The 15,486-nt window shown below is 37.8% G+C and overlaps 1 protein-coding gene across 3 annotated transcripts in view; it reads right to left on the bottom strand.

Moving 5' to 3' along the window:
• Positions 1–1,726: 1,726 nt before the first annotated feature.
• sipa1l3 (signal-induced proliferation-associated 1 like 3) overlaps positions 1,727–15,486 on the bottom strand; it is a 107,306-nt gene continuing 93,546 nt past the window's right edge. For all 3 annotated transcript variants that reach the window (XM_067390526.1, XM_067390528.1, XM_067390527.1), the window contains 10 exons: positions 14,235–14,356; positions 12,089–12,201; positions 11,562–12,004; positions 9,610–9,816; positions 9,355–9,517; positions 9,067–9,259; positions 8,823–8,972; positions 7,296–7,422; positions 7,007–7,088; positions 1,727–4,564 (listed from right to left, as the gene is read on the bottom strand). In XM_067390526.1, coding sequence (XP_067246627.1) covers positions 4,418–4,564; positions 7,007–7,088; positions 7,296–7,422; positions 8,823–8,972; positions 9,067–9,259; positions 9,355–9,517; positions 9,610–9,816; positions 11,562–12,004; positions 12,089–12,201; positions 14,235–14,356 — 1,747 coding nt within the window. In that variant the 3' untranslated portion in view covers positions 1,727–4,417. The remainder of the gene's footprint in view (positions 4,565–7,006; positions 7,089–7,295; positions 7,423–8,822; positions 8,973–9,066; positions 9,260–9,354; positions 9,518–9,609; positions 9,817–11,561; positions 12,005–12,088; positions 12,202–14,234; positions 14,357–15,486) is intronic.

The raw sequence follows: 15,486 nt of genomic DNA, 5'->3' as shown, positions 1-15,486 counted from the left end.
CAATGTTTCTTAATTTAAAAAAAAAAGATTGAACATCAAGAACAAAACAAAATATACACCTACAATGGCATTAACAAAAATAGTTAAATGAGTATCAAGCAAGGCACATATCAGTTAAATAAATCTTAATAAAAGAAAATTACATATATTCCAGCGGATTTCTGGGCCTTTTTCATTTTCATACATTCCAATGATGGAAAGTAATTACAAAAAAAGTCTCTTGAATACAGAAAAATAAGGTTTCGTCTTCATACATTTGCATTTCTGAATGAAAAATTTTCACAGAATTAACATTACATTAATAATTTTTTATTTATTTTTTTATCATCCAACAGCATTCCAAACATAATATGTTTCCTAGCAAAAGTGGGCAGTGAATGAATATTTGTCTTCAACCAATAAGACTGTTGAAAACTTGTTTGAAAACTGTTTCTTACAATAATTTTGACTGATTTACCCTTCTTAATTCAAGGATGCCTATTGATGACCAGCAGAAGGAGCCAATGTTGCATTCAAAATGCAAATCTTTTGTTCCACACTTTTTATTTTTGTCATTCTTATGGTTTTTAGGAATAATAGCATCTGTCCCATTTTCTCCATATTACTAACTAGTAATGGTAAGGCCAAGATTCTGAATATCAAATAGGTTAATGTTGAAAGTGTTAAGGTTTTGGGTTCCTGATGTTTGAAATCCAAGGATTTCAGAATTAGATGTTTTTGCAGCTAGTTGCAACAGATAGACTTTTTATAGATTCCTAATAGTATGACCCACTTCAAGGATTTACTGTCTTAAATGGGACCTGTAATGCCCCTTTTTCAAGATGTAATATAAGTCTCTAGTGTCCCCAGAATGTGTTTGTGAAGTTTCAGCTCAAAATACCCCACAGATCATTTATTATAGCTTGTCAAATTATTTGGGTGTGAGCAAAAACATGCCGTTTTTGTGTGTGTCCCTTTAAATGAAAATGAGCTGCTGCCCCTGGCCTGCTTTCCAGAAGAGGGCGGAGCTTTAACAGCTCAACAACAACAAAGCTGGAGAATCTCACGCAGCCAAAATGAGGATTGTCAGTAACGGTGTTCAGCCTTACATTGTTCAAACCGGAGTCAACACTGATGGAGAGACTCAGGAAGAAGTTACAACTTTTAGACGTTTCTGAATGGTTAGTGGATAAATTTATGTAGTTGCTGTGGAGTTGATTCAACTCATTGACTAGCATGTGCCGTCATGTTCATCTTTTCTGCAAATCCTGCGTTGAATTGACCCTCGTTTGTGAAGCAGTCCGGCGTAAACATTCTCACAACACTCTACTACAACAACTCTTCCTCTTCTCTAAAGCAGCTCAACATGGCCTCACCCCCTTTGTTGCGTGTTCTCGGGGGCGGGGTTTATGTAAATTTTAGGATTAGTGATGTCACTAACCCAGGAAGAAGCTCGCTGTAGTCCCTACCAGCCGTTTGTTGTAGTCTTTAAACAGCAAATTCTCTAAAAGAAAAATCTCCCTTTGCATTGAACTTGAACTTTGCAGATGTTGTTTATGCTCAAACAGCAACATTACACACTAACTAAAGTTAAAAAAAGTGAAATCATAATCAACCACCCCTTTAACAACAATAAAACGTCAATTGCTTGCATCTTTTTTTCAGTATATCATAAATTATTGGTGAAATAAAATAACAGTCAAGACATGTATCATTATGAAATATTTTAATATATTTTTTTTATAAAATAATGAAAACATAATTTACACTTATTAAATGTACACTCATTGATACAACATCCCCAAAGAAACTGAAAGATCGATCAGTTATCAATAGTTAAATCAAGGCATTGGAGCCACTGTTTCATGCATGAAGCTAATGGAAACAGAGACAAAAAAAAAGATGAATTACAATAGTTAAAAAAACAAAAAGGATAAAATCAGCTTTGTACAAAAGATCATGAATCAAAATATAAAGGACAAACTAAAAAAATACATATATAAACTCAGTACCCTCAAATAATGTTACCAAATCCGTAATCTTGTCATTTTCACCTTGAATTTGTCTTTCCGTATTTATAAAAAGAGCAAACAAAACAAAAAAATAATCAAAATAAATAGTCAAAATATTACACATAAAAATAAACCTTCAAATATTACAGCTGGACTATATAATTTGCCATGATTTAAGAATGCGCAACACAGATGCACATAGATGTTTTCACAAGTATATTACTCATATTTACCCTTTATAAAATAAAAAAGAACAAACTTAATTAAAACACCTCCACCCAACTATCAAACAAGCATACAAACAGAAATCATAAGACAATCCATGGTGTAGATATGACACCCAGTAACCGAGTGAGACACCAAGAGTCTGAAAAACCTCCCGCTTCATTGACAAAAAAAAACACAGTGGGTGAATTTCATGTAGTCACAGCAATGAGATGAGAATCTGAGAAAGCTGATCTAAAAGAGGGGGTGAATGAGCTTATCATAACATTATAATATGTCCAGGGTGACGATGTATAACTAAAAGCTTCCAACATGTATACAGACTTTTATTTAAAGGGAAAATTCGGTCATCATTTACTCACCCTAGTGTTGTTTCAATTCCACTGTATTGTAAGGAAGTCAAACTATTACACTGATATTCCACAGAAGAAAGGAAGGTCATACAGGTTCGGAACGACATGAGGGTGAGAAAACGATGACAAAATTTTCATTCTTATCCCTTTAAATGTTTTTTTTTTTTTTTTCCTCATAATAGTGGGGAGAACATGTAACGTCAGCTATCAGCAGTTCAAAGCTTTGTATAAAATCACTGTATGTACAATTACACTACTAAAACAGCTGAAATGAATGATATCAGGTCTATTATTTGTATCTCTCACCCCATAAATAAAAACCTTTGCGTTTTACAGTGCTCGTTACTGTCCTAGGCGTGTATATAGTTGTTTTTTGTGTGTCTGAGAAGAGCGGAGACATCATATTTTCACTTATAGCTATGATGACTGACTGTCGCAGTGCTTTTGCTGTGTTGTGAATAAATAGGCGAATAGAGATCAGGTCATCAAGAGGGCAGCTTACGGGTCCTGAGAGAGGAGGAGATATTTTTCCAGTCGCATCAGGTTAAAGGGAAGGAGAGAGCTGATATGAGTCGTAAATTACAACACATCGCTGGTCACAGCTGACCACTTTTAAGGCAGACATGTACAGAGTAACACGGGGTACATGATAAACCGTATCGGATCCAGCCTGACTGTTATTCCAGTTACTCTTGACGATTTTCCAGAGCTCATAACCATCTGCAGTCGTGGATCGTCTTAGTATGTAAACACGATGATCTGTCTAGAAGTTAAAAACAGCCATCTATTGCCAACAGTCGTTTCACCTGATAAACCTGAACTAAATACAAATAGAAAAATAGAGTCTGTATGGAACACAGCTGACTAGGGTTTCTTAGCGTCGGCTTTGCATATACATATACAGTGTCGGAAACTGACAGAACAGCCCAAGTTTACACACAGTGCTATGCCAAAACTATACATAAAAGAGCAAGTGGCATTTCCTGTCACATGACACTGTCACTTAAAGACTGACTGATGTCCGTGCACAGAGGAAACGATCAAAGACTTGGGTAACCTCACAGTTTTAGTAGCGGATGCTTTCCGTTAGAAAGCGGTGGTGGTGGTGATTCTCCATCTCTTCACGCGTTTTTGCCGTTATTGCAGTCACTATCAAGTCTGTGTTGAAGATTCATGGAGGATAAATCAGTTGAGATGAGTTGACTATAAATATGAATACAACAGCGTTTAATGTACCTGCACGAGTATGCGATTTATAATTATACGATATTATCTGTGTGTCATTCCCAGAGCACTGTACCTCTTCTCACACTTACAGTACCGTGATTTCTCAGGATCTCACACGTGGCTCAAGTGTTTATTTTCTGATTTGTTGATTTTTTTTTTTTTTTTTTTGGCTGTTGAGCTGACTGTGCATTAAATAGGCCTCTCAGTTTTACTGGCTCAAGCTTAGTGTCGACTCGTTGAGTACAAAAATAAATCTACAATGAGAAAATAGTTCCGAAAGTAGTTCGATCAGATGGGGAGCTCGCTTGTTTCAAGGTAGGACTCGTGTGTGTGTGTGTGTTTGTTTAAAAATACATCTGTACCGGCTTTAAGTTAAAGCTTTAAAGTCTCAAGTCGTCAGGCAGACCCGCGTAAACTCTCGGTTTCCCTCCGCCACACTTTCGGAAATCTCACAGGTTCGTGTGTGGTGAGGACGGGCTGGCAGACTTGCCTTATGTGAGGGCGAGCGGGACAGTGGATGTACTGGGCGATAAGAGACTTTGAATTAAATTAGCGAAACATGCCATTTTAGGCACAGTACAGGTATGTGAAGATCTTCTTTTCTCAAATGAAAGGAAGCGCTCATTTCCTCTCGGGAATGGTAGAGGATAAGAGTTTACTGAACTTGCGGAGCTGTTCACTGGCTGAGTGCGATTCCTCCTGCAGACGCTGGTTGTTCTGCCTCAGATTAGCCATCTCTGCTAATAACACGGCCTTGTCCTGTTTCTCCTGAGAGGGAGGGACAGGAAGGAACAGACAAGGGAAGAGGAGGAGAGGAAGAGAGAAGCATGATTATGAGGATGGTCAAGTTACTATAAAAATCACTTTTATTTTCATTTTTAACTTTTATTGTTTCATTTAAAGGGGTGATGAAATGAGAAATCAACTTTTCCTTGAGCTTTTGATATATAAGAGGTCATCGTACTATAAGAATATCCTATAAGTTTCAGAACTGAAAACTTCCTTGTTAGTCCAATAAAAGCTTTTATTGACACCAGGCCCAGCGAACGACTGATCCCGGAATGTGCCTATCTAGATAGATGAAGAAATCAACGCCTACTTCATCATTGCAACGTTAGCCCCACCCACTGGCGTGTTAGTTAGTGGGATGACGAGGAGAGAAGAGTGACACAGAACTAAAAATAACATTACCTTTAACCTGTTAACGGTCACGGGCCCAGCAGTGGGCCCACAGCCATTACATATTTAAAACAGTAATATGCTATACTAAACCTACAGAGGAGCAGTAATTTATCAATTTGCAACAAGCATATTTTCATACTTCATAAGGCATGTTCAGACCTTTATTTTAAAATAGCGATGAACATGAAAAATCATTAAAGATTGGTTGAAACATGTTTGTTTTCATGCCAAGAGTTCAAAAGATAACATCCATTCAATTTTTTGAGAAAAAAAGTTCTGAAATTGTTTTTAATAGAAAAAAAAAAAAAAAATACATTTATGATTGTGGCGGCGATCTATAACCCACATTCATGTTATTTTTATGTTTATTAGAGGCTGAATTCATATTCAATTTTCTGCCAAACTTGCCATACTACTTCTATATAGGATGTCTACTTCATAAATTGTATGAAAATTATGGAAATATATGGTTCAGATCACTCAAACCATTTATGGAAATGGAGGCGCCTTTATATAGTCACCAATGGAGCTTGGTTGTCATCTAGTGAAAAAGTGTGGTACTGCGCCCAAACAAAATCTTACTGAAAGCTCATTTTTTGAGATATCAACCTGAAATTTGGAAAACAATTTGTTCAGATTTTTGGCTTCGATTTCCTTGCAGTTTTAGAGTAAAACTTGTTTTGTAAAATATAAATTTTATATAAAATATAAAATATATTTTTACATTTTACATTTTCATAAACTTAAACTTCTATAACTTTTTTTCTGTTTCACTTACATAAGTTATTTCACTTCTACAATAATCTGCCAAATTTTAAAACAAGACCAGCCTTATGTCTATACTCCAAAGTATTCTTGAATTACAACCATTTAAGTTTGGATAGTGCATTTTCTTGTCAAAAAAAAAAAAAAGTGGGGGTGACAGTTAACAGGTTAAAGGATCCTAATCCTAGGAATATGGTTATTTAATTTCAACAATGTGAATGTCTCAGTTGAGCTTTATTTTTTTGTATTCAGTACATTTCACTGCGGATTCTTGGGTAAATGAATCGCATTTCGGCGCAGGCTTTGCAAACAGACTTGTACCACATGGATTCGACAGTAATGCAACAACATGTAAGTAACTGTGTTAATTCTAATGCCTGATCTGATATATAATGATTCATGCAGTCGGATGTTCTTTGTCTATGCGTCAGTAAATAAACCAGTGACTAAAAGGTCAACTTCACATGGTTTCTCTTAGTAGGATGAAAATAATCTGTTATTTAAACAGTGATTAAATTATATATGGAAAGCAATCAAAAAACGCTCCCATTACAATCGCTGGAGCTGTCAATCACTCAATACCTGAGTCTGTTATAATCAATGACACTGTCTACACTGCACAATGAATCTCTTATTTACATCATGTTTGCACTGTTAGTTATGATGAAAGCATTTGTGATGCAGAAATCAAGCTGCAATGATGAGATCACTGCATTTGTCTGTCATTGGCTACATGCTCATCACTGCAACCTTTCATGCGACGGGAGTAGATCTAAATATAATACTACGATTAGTTAATCTTGACAGCTGTAACAGTTAAAACGTAGCAAAAGATTTCAAGAGTTTCGCATGTAATACTTATTTCATATGCAAAGATGTTAGCCAATCACAGCAGTGAAGTCTCACAGCAGACACGCCCCTTCCAACGCAGCGTTCAAATCAGAGGGCTAAAATCAGGGTAGAAAATGGCCTTTTATTTCTAAATTGTGATTAATGTAAAAATGGTCGCAAGTTCTGGTGAACTCTGTTGGTAATGGCGGAACTTGCGACCATAGTTGACTTTGGGAAACCCACCCCAGATAGGTAAGTGAATAAAATATAATTTTATGTAATTTGTCATTCTTTAATTTCAACTTAAATTAACATTTTCAAATACTCAACCCCTGTTTTTTTTTGGTTTTATGTGTTTAAGTAAAATGACTCAAAACGCCCATCCCTAGTGAACCTGTCCTGCGCTGGTCAGATCTCTGTAATGTAACTCACCTTTTCTAGATCATTGTTCAGCTGTTTCAGCATGACTTCCAGATGATACAGACGCCCAGACAGGTCATTAGGAACCTCTTCACTGCAACATACACAAATTAAAAACAAGTTAAACAAGTATCCTAGCATATAAATTCTCATTTGAATACTCAATCCAAAACTTTATGGGGAATTGCAGAGACAACATTGTCCTCTTGGTATAATACTACGGTTAACAAACACTAAAATGCATCCATTCAGAGGAAGAGCAAGTATATGTACAGTACATGTGTATGTGTGCGTCTGTCACCTGCTGAAAGTAGGAGTGGTGCGGGGAGTCTGTGGCGTGTGGAAAGGCACCGGGCTGATGGCGGGTCTCAGCTCATTGCTGCCCGCGTGAGACTCAGACAATGAGAACAAAGAAACAGCTCTTTGCACTGTAAAAAAAAAATCATGCAGTCATTTTTAATCATTAAGAGCATCAGTGTGATTAGTGACTCTTTAATACATTTCATACCACATGGGAATGTTGCAAAGGTAATGTCTATAATCCATACAGAGCCACTGTTTACACTCTTCAGTGGAATCATCCTACAAATGGCATCATCTTTTTATCATTTCCACCACATAAGAAAAAAAAAATCATGCTTTGGTAAATCCTAATTATGAGTTAATAAATTGAGTCAAAAATCTGAGATCAATCAAAAGTATGAGTCGAACTTGAGGACTAAGTTGAAATTATGAAAAGTCATATTTATGAGATAAAAAGTCAAAATTACGACAGTTGATGTAATGAAATAAGAAGTCAATTATGAGATAAAAAGTAAATTATGAAATAAGTCAAAATTATGACAGTAATAATTGAGAAAAAAAAATCTAAATTACAGCAGCTGAAATTATGAAATAAGAAGTCATAATGAGATAAAAAGTAAAAATGAGTCATTATTTTGATAAATGTCAAAAATGACAAAAAAAGATTAAATTAAAAGTTATAAAATGCCTTAAAGGGTTAGTTTACCTGAAAATGAAAATAATCTCATTTATTACTCACCCTCATGTTGTTCCACAGCCGTAAGACCTTCATTAATCTTCGGAACACAAATTAAGATATTTTTGTTGAAATCCGATGGCTCCGTGAGGCCTTCATAGGTGTATTTTAGATGCCATTAATGTACTAAAAACATATTTAAATCGGTTCATGTGAGTACAGTGGTTCAATATTAATATTATAAAGTGACAAGAATATTTTTGGTGCAAAATAATGACTTATTTAGTGATGGCCGATTTCAAAACACTGATTCATTTGTGCTCCGAAGCTTCCTGAAGCAGTGTATCGAATTATGATTCAGATCACGTGTCAAACTGCTGTAATCACGTGACTTTGGCGCTTCGAAACAATCCAAAGACTTCCTGAAGCAGTGTTTTGAAAATCGGCCATCACTATATAATTCATTATTTCGTTTTTTTTTTGCCACACCAAAAATATTCTCGTCGCTTTATAATATTAATATTGAACCACAGTACTCACATGAACCGATTCAAATATGTTTTTAGTACATTAATGGATCTTGAGAGAGGAAATGTCATTACTCTCTATGCAGGCCTCACAGAGCCATCGGATTTCAAATATCTTAATTTGTGTTCCGAAGTCTTACGGTGTGGAACGGCATGAGGGTGAGTAATAAATGACAGAATTTTCATTTTTGGGTGAACTAACCCTTTAATTATCTTATAAATTATGACTTTTTACCAAAGCATGTTTTTTTTTTGTGTTATGTTCCAGAAATATCTTAGTTTGACTTATAAACCGTGGCCAGGGTGGCCTGTGGCCTCATACCTTCATACGCTTTGGCTGCATTGACGAGGCTGGACCACTCCAGACCACAGGCAGTGTCAGGAAGGGGCATGAGTCCAGGGTCCAGCCTTCTGAGAGGTGGAACCTTATCCCTCACCTCAGTTAGAGACAACTCTGATGCAGACAACGGTACTGGAAGAGTAAGAAATGAACAGTTTATTCCAATGCCATAAGCAGATAACAGTAAATACATGCCAAATGACTATGACTAGCAAATGACACCCACCTTTCTTACTGGGCATGAGGGCTCCAAGGTTAGTATTGTGTCCGTGGCGACGAGTAGGCAGCGTGCAAGTGAAGAGAAGGTCACTGGGCGGCACTTGTCCTTCAAAAAGAGGCGTGCTTGCATAACTAGAATCTCTCCGTCCACTGCACAGACTCTCATCTGAGAAAGTACGTTGCAGGGTTCGATGAGGAGACTGTAGAGGAGAACAAACACACAATGCACAAATGAGTCTGAGTCATTGTTGTGTTAATAAACGGTATCCTTTTTAGCGTTTGTGTGTGTGCTCACCGCATCCCGTGATGGTGTGTCCGCAGGGTTGTCCATAATGATGAGCTTTTTCAAGTCGTCTTCGATGGTGCTCTTGTGAGTTCTGCGTGGTGAGCGCAGGTCTCTCAGAGAGGCACGTAACCGAGGCTGTCCGAACACGTTCTTACTGTTCATATCCACCTGCCTGAAAGCACACACAATAATCAAATATTCAAACATGTGATGCATGTTTTTCATAATCACAAATATGAAAATACATTTTATAAACATATGTACTTGTTGCTGTTGCTGTCAGTGGAGGTGCTGCTGGTTGCTGTGATGTTCTCCTCCTGTTGCCATGCACTCTTGCTTTTACTAAATGATTTGGGGGCGGAGCTTGACAGCAGGGCGGAGCCTGACATGGGTGTGACTGTTGACGATCTGAAAGCTCGTGGTTTATCGGCCACAGCAGGGGTCTTATACCCTTGAGGGGTATAGCAAGCCCTGAATATACACACAATTCAGATGTTTGGGGTCATTAAGATTTCTCCAATGAATAAGAAGTATCTTTTGCTCACCCAGGCTGCATTTATTGAATCAAAAACACAGCTAAAACAGTAATCTTGTGAAATATTATTACTAGACATGCACCGATACTAATTTTTTCTCCACCAATAATTAGCCGATAATTCAAAGTGATATCTGCGATACAGATAGATCGGGGATTCTGCCTTTTAAATTAAATTAATAATTAATCATTATATTTTTAATTATTATATTTTGAAAGAAATGCAAATAAAAACTTTATTCTCTCAATTTCATCAACTTGTTTCAGAGTAACTGGTATTACTTAAACACATAACTCAAATTAATATTAACACACATTTACTAAATTCTGAAGATTAAATTATTATTTCTTAACTTTCTGAATGTTATTGTTACTGGTTTCTTAGCATTTTCTTTAAACAAAGCACAAAATCAATGCATTCTCCTGCCCTGTATATATCAGCAGTATATATCGGCCCTAACTATCGGCCTATTTTAAACTATCGGCCGATATCCATGATGTGAAAATTTGCTTTTATATTGGTGCATCTCTAATTACAATTTAAGAAAACAGTTTTCTCATTTATTTTAAAATGTAATGTATTCCTGTGATCAAAGCTGATTTTTCAGCAACATTACTCTTCAGTCTTCAGTGTCACACGATCCTTCTAAATCATTCTAATATGTTGGTTTGCTGCTCAAGAAACATTTCTTATTATTATCAATGTTGAAAACAGTTGTGAAGCTTAATGTTTGTTGAAATCGTGATGCTTTTTTCAGGATACTTTGATGAAACGAACATTGAAAAGAACAGCATTTTTGAAAATAGAAATTTTTTGTAACACTGTAAATGTCTTTACTGTCACTTTTGATCAAATTACTGCATCCTTACTGAATAAATGTATTAAAGGGGTCATATGATACTATTTTAAAAGTTCATTATTTTGTTTATTTGTTATTGCAGCTCCTCTATTCCCAGTCGGTCTGAAACGCACTGTTCTCTACAAAGCCCCTTCTTCCAAGAAGCTCAGAGTGCGCTGATTGGCTAGCAGACCCAGTGCGCTGTGATTGGCCAAACACCTCGTGTGTTGGAAATGTAATGCCCCTTACCATAATCTTGAGCTTCAGCATTTGTAACACAGTTAATAATAATGTTGTCGGTTTTACCATATCAGTTTGAGTGGGAGTCAGATTCTGAAAATGCGGATGATCAAGCCGATCGATCAAAACCAACTTTGCAAGCACGAGCTGAATGTTTCATAGCCGGCGTTGTACTCTTCCAGGTTCAGGAAGCTGTCCTCCATAAAATGTGCTGTGCAAAAGCAAACTTAGGCTGTATTGCTCAAGAACATTTTTATAAATGAATCTTAACCCCTGATTCCTAATTTCATCCGTTTTTGGAAGGCCAAACAAAGTGGTTCTGCTTTTGCATCCACGAATTGACAATGTTACAATTCACTGAAGCCGCGTCTTCTTTCTTTGTGTATGCTTTTGCATGGGCATTATGCTAGTATTTCACATTGTGACAGAGATATTTGAGGAAATAATATCTGGACTTCGATCAAGGTTGTTTTAGGCAGGTGATTTAAAAAAAAAATGATTAAAAAGCATCATGACCCCTTTAATTTCTTTATAAAAACAAAAAATCTTACTGTCTCAAACTTTTGAATGGTAGTCTTTACATTTCAGAATAAACACAATACCTTGCTTTGAAGTTGTCAGCATTGGCCGATCCCGGAGGGGGGAATGTGCGTGTGCGATAGTTCTTGCTTTGACTGGCTGATGCAGCAATGACTGGTGACGACTCCCTGCGACGACCCTCTCCAGCCTCCCTCCCTCCTCCTGACAGCTCCTGTAAGCCGCTGTAGGTAGCAGAGCCATGCAGGGGTTTGTGGGGGGTTCCTGCAAGACTGCGGCTAGGTTTGACTCCTTTAGTGTTGGGACTTGGCGTGTAGAGAGATGCATCGATGCCACTGTCACTGGACCCTCCCTTGCCCATTAGGTCAGGGTCGGGGTCTGAGGGGTCACTCAGGACACCGGAAACCCCACCTCCCACCCCGTCAAACCAGCGCTCGTCGCTGTGACTGCTGGAAGCATTGCTGGAGAGTGTGTTACTGCTGGAGTGACTGGAATAGTGTGCCTCACCCTGAGAGAGAGAGCAGAGAGATTAATACATGAGAGCCAAATTAAACATCAGCTGGTTACCATGATCATGAGGATGACCGCTCACCTTAGAGTGGCGGTTTGGAGAGTCCTTCCCTGCAACATCCTGCCGGGTCGGTCTTCTCTGAGCTGAGCTGACTGACACACCTCGTGACGATGCAGGAACATGCCACATGGGCTCTGTCCAACACACAAACACAAAGGGGTGAAGCACAGTTCACATTGACTCTCACTGAAAATGAATGATTTCTAGTCGCTTTGTAACCTGGTGTCAGTGTGAACTTCGTCTTAAAGCGTTAGTTCACCCCAAAATGAAAATTATGTCAATAATGACTCACCCTCATGTCGTTCCAAACCCGTAAGACCTCCGTTCATCTTCGGAACAGTTTAAGATATTTTAGATTTAGTCCGAGAGCTTTCTGTCCCTCCATTGAAAATGTATACGGTATACTGTCCATGTCCAGAAAGGTAATAAAAACATAATCAAAGTAGTCCATGTGACATCAGTGGGTTAGTTAGAAGTTTTTGAAGCATCGAAAATACATTTTGGTCCAAAAATAACAAAAACTACGACTTTATTCAGCATTGTCTTCTCTTCCGGGTCTGTTGTATATCCGCTTTCACTCCACAGTGACGCTGCTTCTTCTTCTTCTTCTTTCCTGTTTTATGGCGGTTGGCATCCAGCTTATTGGTGCATTACCGAACAGTGACACTGCTTACGTGTTATCCGGTGTGCCCGAGCTTCGAATACAGCTGTATTCAAGCTATTCTACATTGTTTGTATTTTGGTATCGCTATATTTTTTAAAATGGTGCGTAGGTGTGCATGTCGTGGATGTCCTAATCGCGTCACTGTCCGGAGCAGAAGGGGGCGGTAATGCACCAATAAGCTGGATGCCAACCGCCATAAAACAGGAAACAGGAAAGAAGAAGAAGAAGCAGTGTCACTGTGGAGTGAAAGCGGATATACAACAGAAGAAGAAAATGAGAACAGAGAATACAATGCTGAATAAAGTCGTAGTTTTTGTTATTTTTGAACCAAAATGTATTTTCGATGCTTCAAAAACTTCAAACAGACCCACTGATGTCACATGGACTACTTTGATGATGTTTTTATTACCTTTCTGGACATGGACAGTCTACCGTACATACATTTTCAATGGAGGGACAGAAAGCTCTCGGAATAAATCTAAAATATCCTAAACTGTGTTCCGAAGGTGAACGGAGGTCTTAAGGGTTTGGAACGACATGAGGGTGAGTCATTAATTACATAATTTTCATTTTTGGGTGAACTAACCCTTTAAGGGTGTTTGCTACTCTTTATTCTGCTTGATATTCAGATGTTTGTTGTGTTTCTCTCAGGCCCTGTTTACACCTGGTATTAAGATTCATTTTGGTCGATCGGATTACAAGTGGATGATGCTAAAATACAGGTGTAAAAAGTGTCTAAAACTTTTTGAGCTTGTCCACTTTCGACCACTTTCAGAGGTAGTCGAAAACACATTAGACCGGATTGCTTTCGTAGTGTAAACACTCATGTGGTCGAATGTGTTTGAACAGCCACAAAAGACGCCTACTGACTTAATGTGCAAACATTATGGAAAGCGCGCTAGCCAGATGGGATTTAAACTTTGTGCGCCGTGGTCTTGCGGATATCAGAGCAGAATCGAAAGCTGCTGCTTTCCACATGTTTTTCCGCGTTCATCTGTAAATTGCGTGAGCTTATTTTGTATATTAGATCGAAAGATCTGGAAAAGCCCATACATTTACCCACCCATAGACATAGCATATTCATATTCATACTAAATGAGGCAAGGGTGTAGTTACATTCAACCTATTTTAAAGGCATGAACTAGTTTATTTTCCACAGGAAAAATTTTAATTTGTCATTTTGGTGATGAAAGAGGAGTTTTAAGGAATAAAATTATTTACTACTGGGGGACTTAAGTTTTTATAACATTTAATTTTTCATCTAATATTTATATTTTATTTCAATAAAGAAAAATATTTTTAACAGTTTAAGTTTTAGTTAACAATAACAATATTGATTAGAGTCAGTCCACCACTCAGTTTATGCCTGAATAGCATCTCACAGCCTCTGATCACCAGTGCAACCCATATTCTGAGTTTATCCAGCAGATGGCAGAGTTCACACAGTTAACATTTACAGCAGTTTTTGTTTAAGGACTGGCGCTCCATTATGTGTTTGTTTACCTGATTTGTTGCGCTCCATTGTGCTTTCTTGGCTAGTGAAACCAGATGACGATTCTCCACTCGAGACATCGACAGTAACATGTGGGTCAAATGGCTGGAGAGGCCGCTGGACTGACCCAAACCTACACAAACAACAAATATGAACATGTTATTAATATTCTTACTTGATCATGTTAACCAGCTAAACATTGACCCCTCAAGTTCAGGTTGGCTGACATGTCATTGGAGAACAGGGTTTTGGAAGAAGGACATGTGGTGGAGTTAGCAAAACAGGGGAAATCGCTTACAGCAGCTTGAAATAATGTTCGCAGAAAACAAGGGATGTGATTTAAATCAGACTTTATTGGTCATATCTGCCAAAAAAGAAAGTTGTCTCAGAGGCAGATAAAGATATTACACTTTAAAGTTGCAAAGAAACTGAAGTACAGTCCAATTTTTTTGTTCATATTGTGGTGTACCGCTGTCTGTAATGGATTATTATGAAAAGTGTGCACAGGGTGAATAAAAGATAATGAAGACAATCATTTTGTTTGTTAGCCTATAACACAAACCAATGACTAAAGCACATTATGTGCATTAAGAAACAAAACAGGGTCAATTTTTACACCGCACCACTAATCATACACACGTCACATTCAATCCTCAGTCTGTTGCAACCCATGTGTTCCGTCACTTGTCACCCTGTGGGTTTGAGTGATGTACGTCTGGATCTGATGGGGCTAATAATAGCACTCATTAGCACATCTCGCTGAATCACCACCATAAACACAGTCAGTGTGAAATGTTAACAGACTCACAATACCCCAACATCTCTGTAACGCTCTAATGCACTTTAAACTGCTGACGCATCCAGGGAAACTTTAGAAAAACACTGAGCTAAATGTTGCAACCAACTTCAAATTATTATTGTGATGTATTTTCAAGTGAAACGGAATATTGAATAGAGGGCGGGGCTTCATATTAATACATCTCTTAACTGATGGTTAGAGGGGAGTGGTTAAAGGTGCAGTAAGTGATTTCTGAGAAATGTTGTTTAAAGTGGATCGGACCGAGCAGCACAACGCACTTGTAGCCAATCAGCAGTAGGGGGCATGTCCACTCATGATAGGGGTGGAAAGAGAGTGAGCAAGAGGGAGATCTGAAGATAGACTGTAGAAAGAGAGATGGCTGAGAGACATTACAAAAGAGAAAAGCTCAGAGTAATATCATTGATCACAACAATATCATGTGAAAAAAAACTGCCATATGGATA

Source organism: Chanodichthys erythropterus, chromosome 7, assembly GCF_024489055.1.
Source record: "Chanodichthys erythropterus isolate Z2021 chromosome 7, ASM2448905v1, whole genome shotgun sequence".
Taxonomy (NCBI): Eukaryota; Metazoa; Chordata; class Actinopteri; order Cypriniformes; family Xenocyprididae; genus Chanodichthys; species Chanodichthys erythropterus.
Note: the sequence above shows the minus strand (reverse complement) of the source record. Positions and strands in the feature narration are given on the sequence as shown.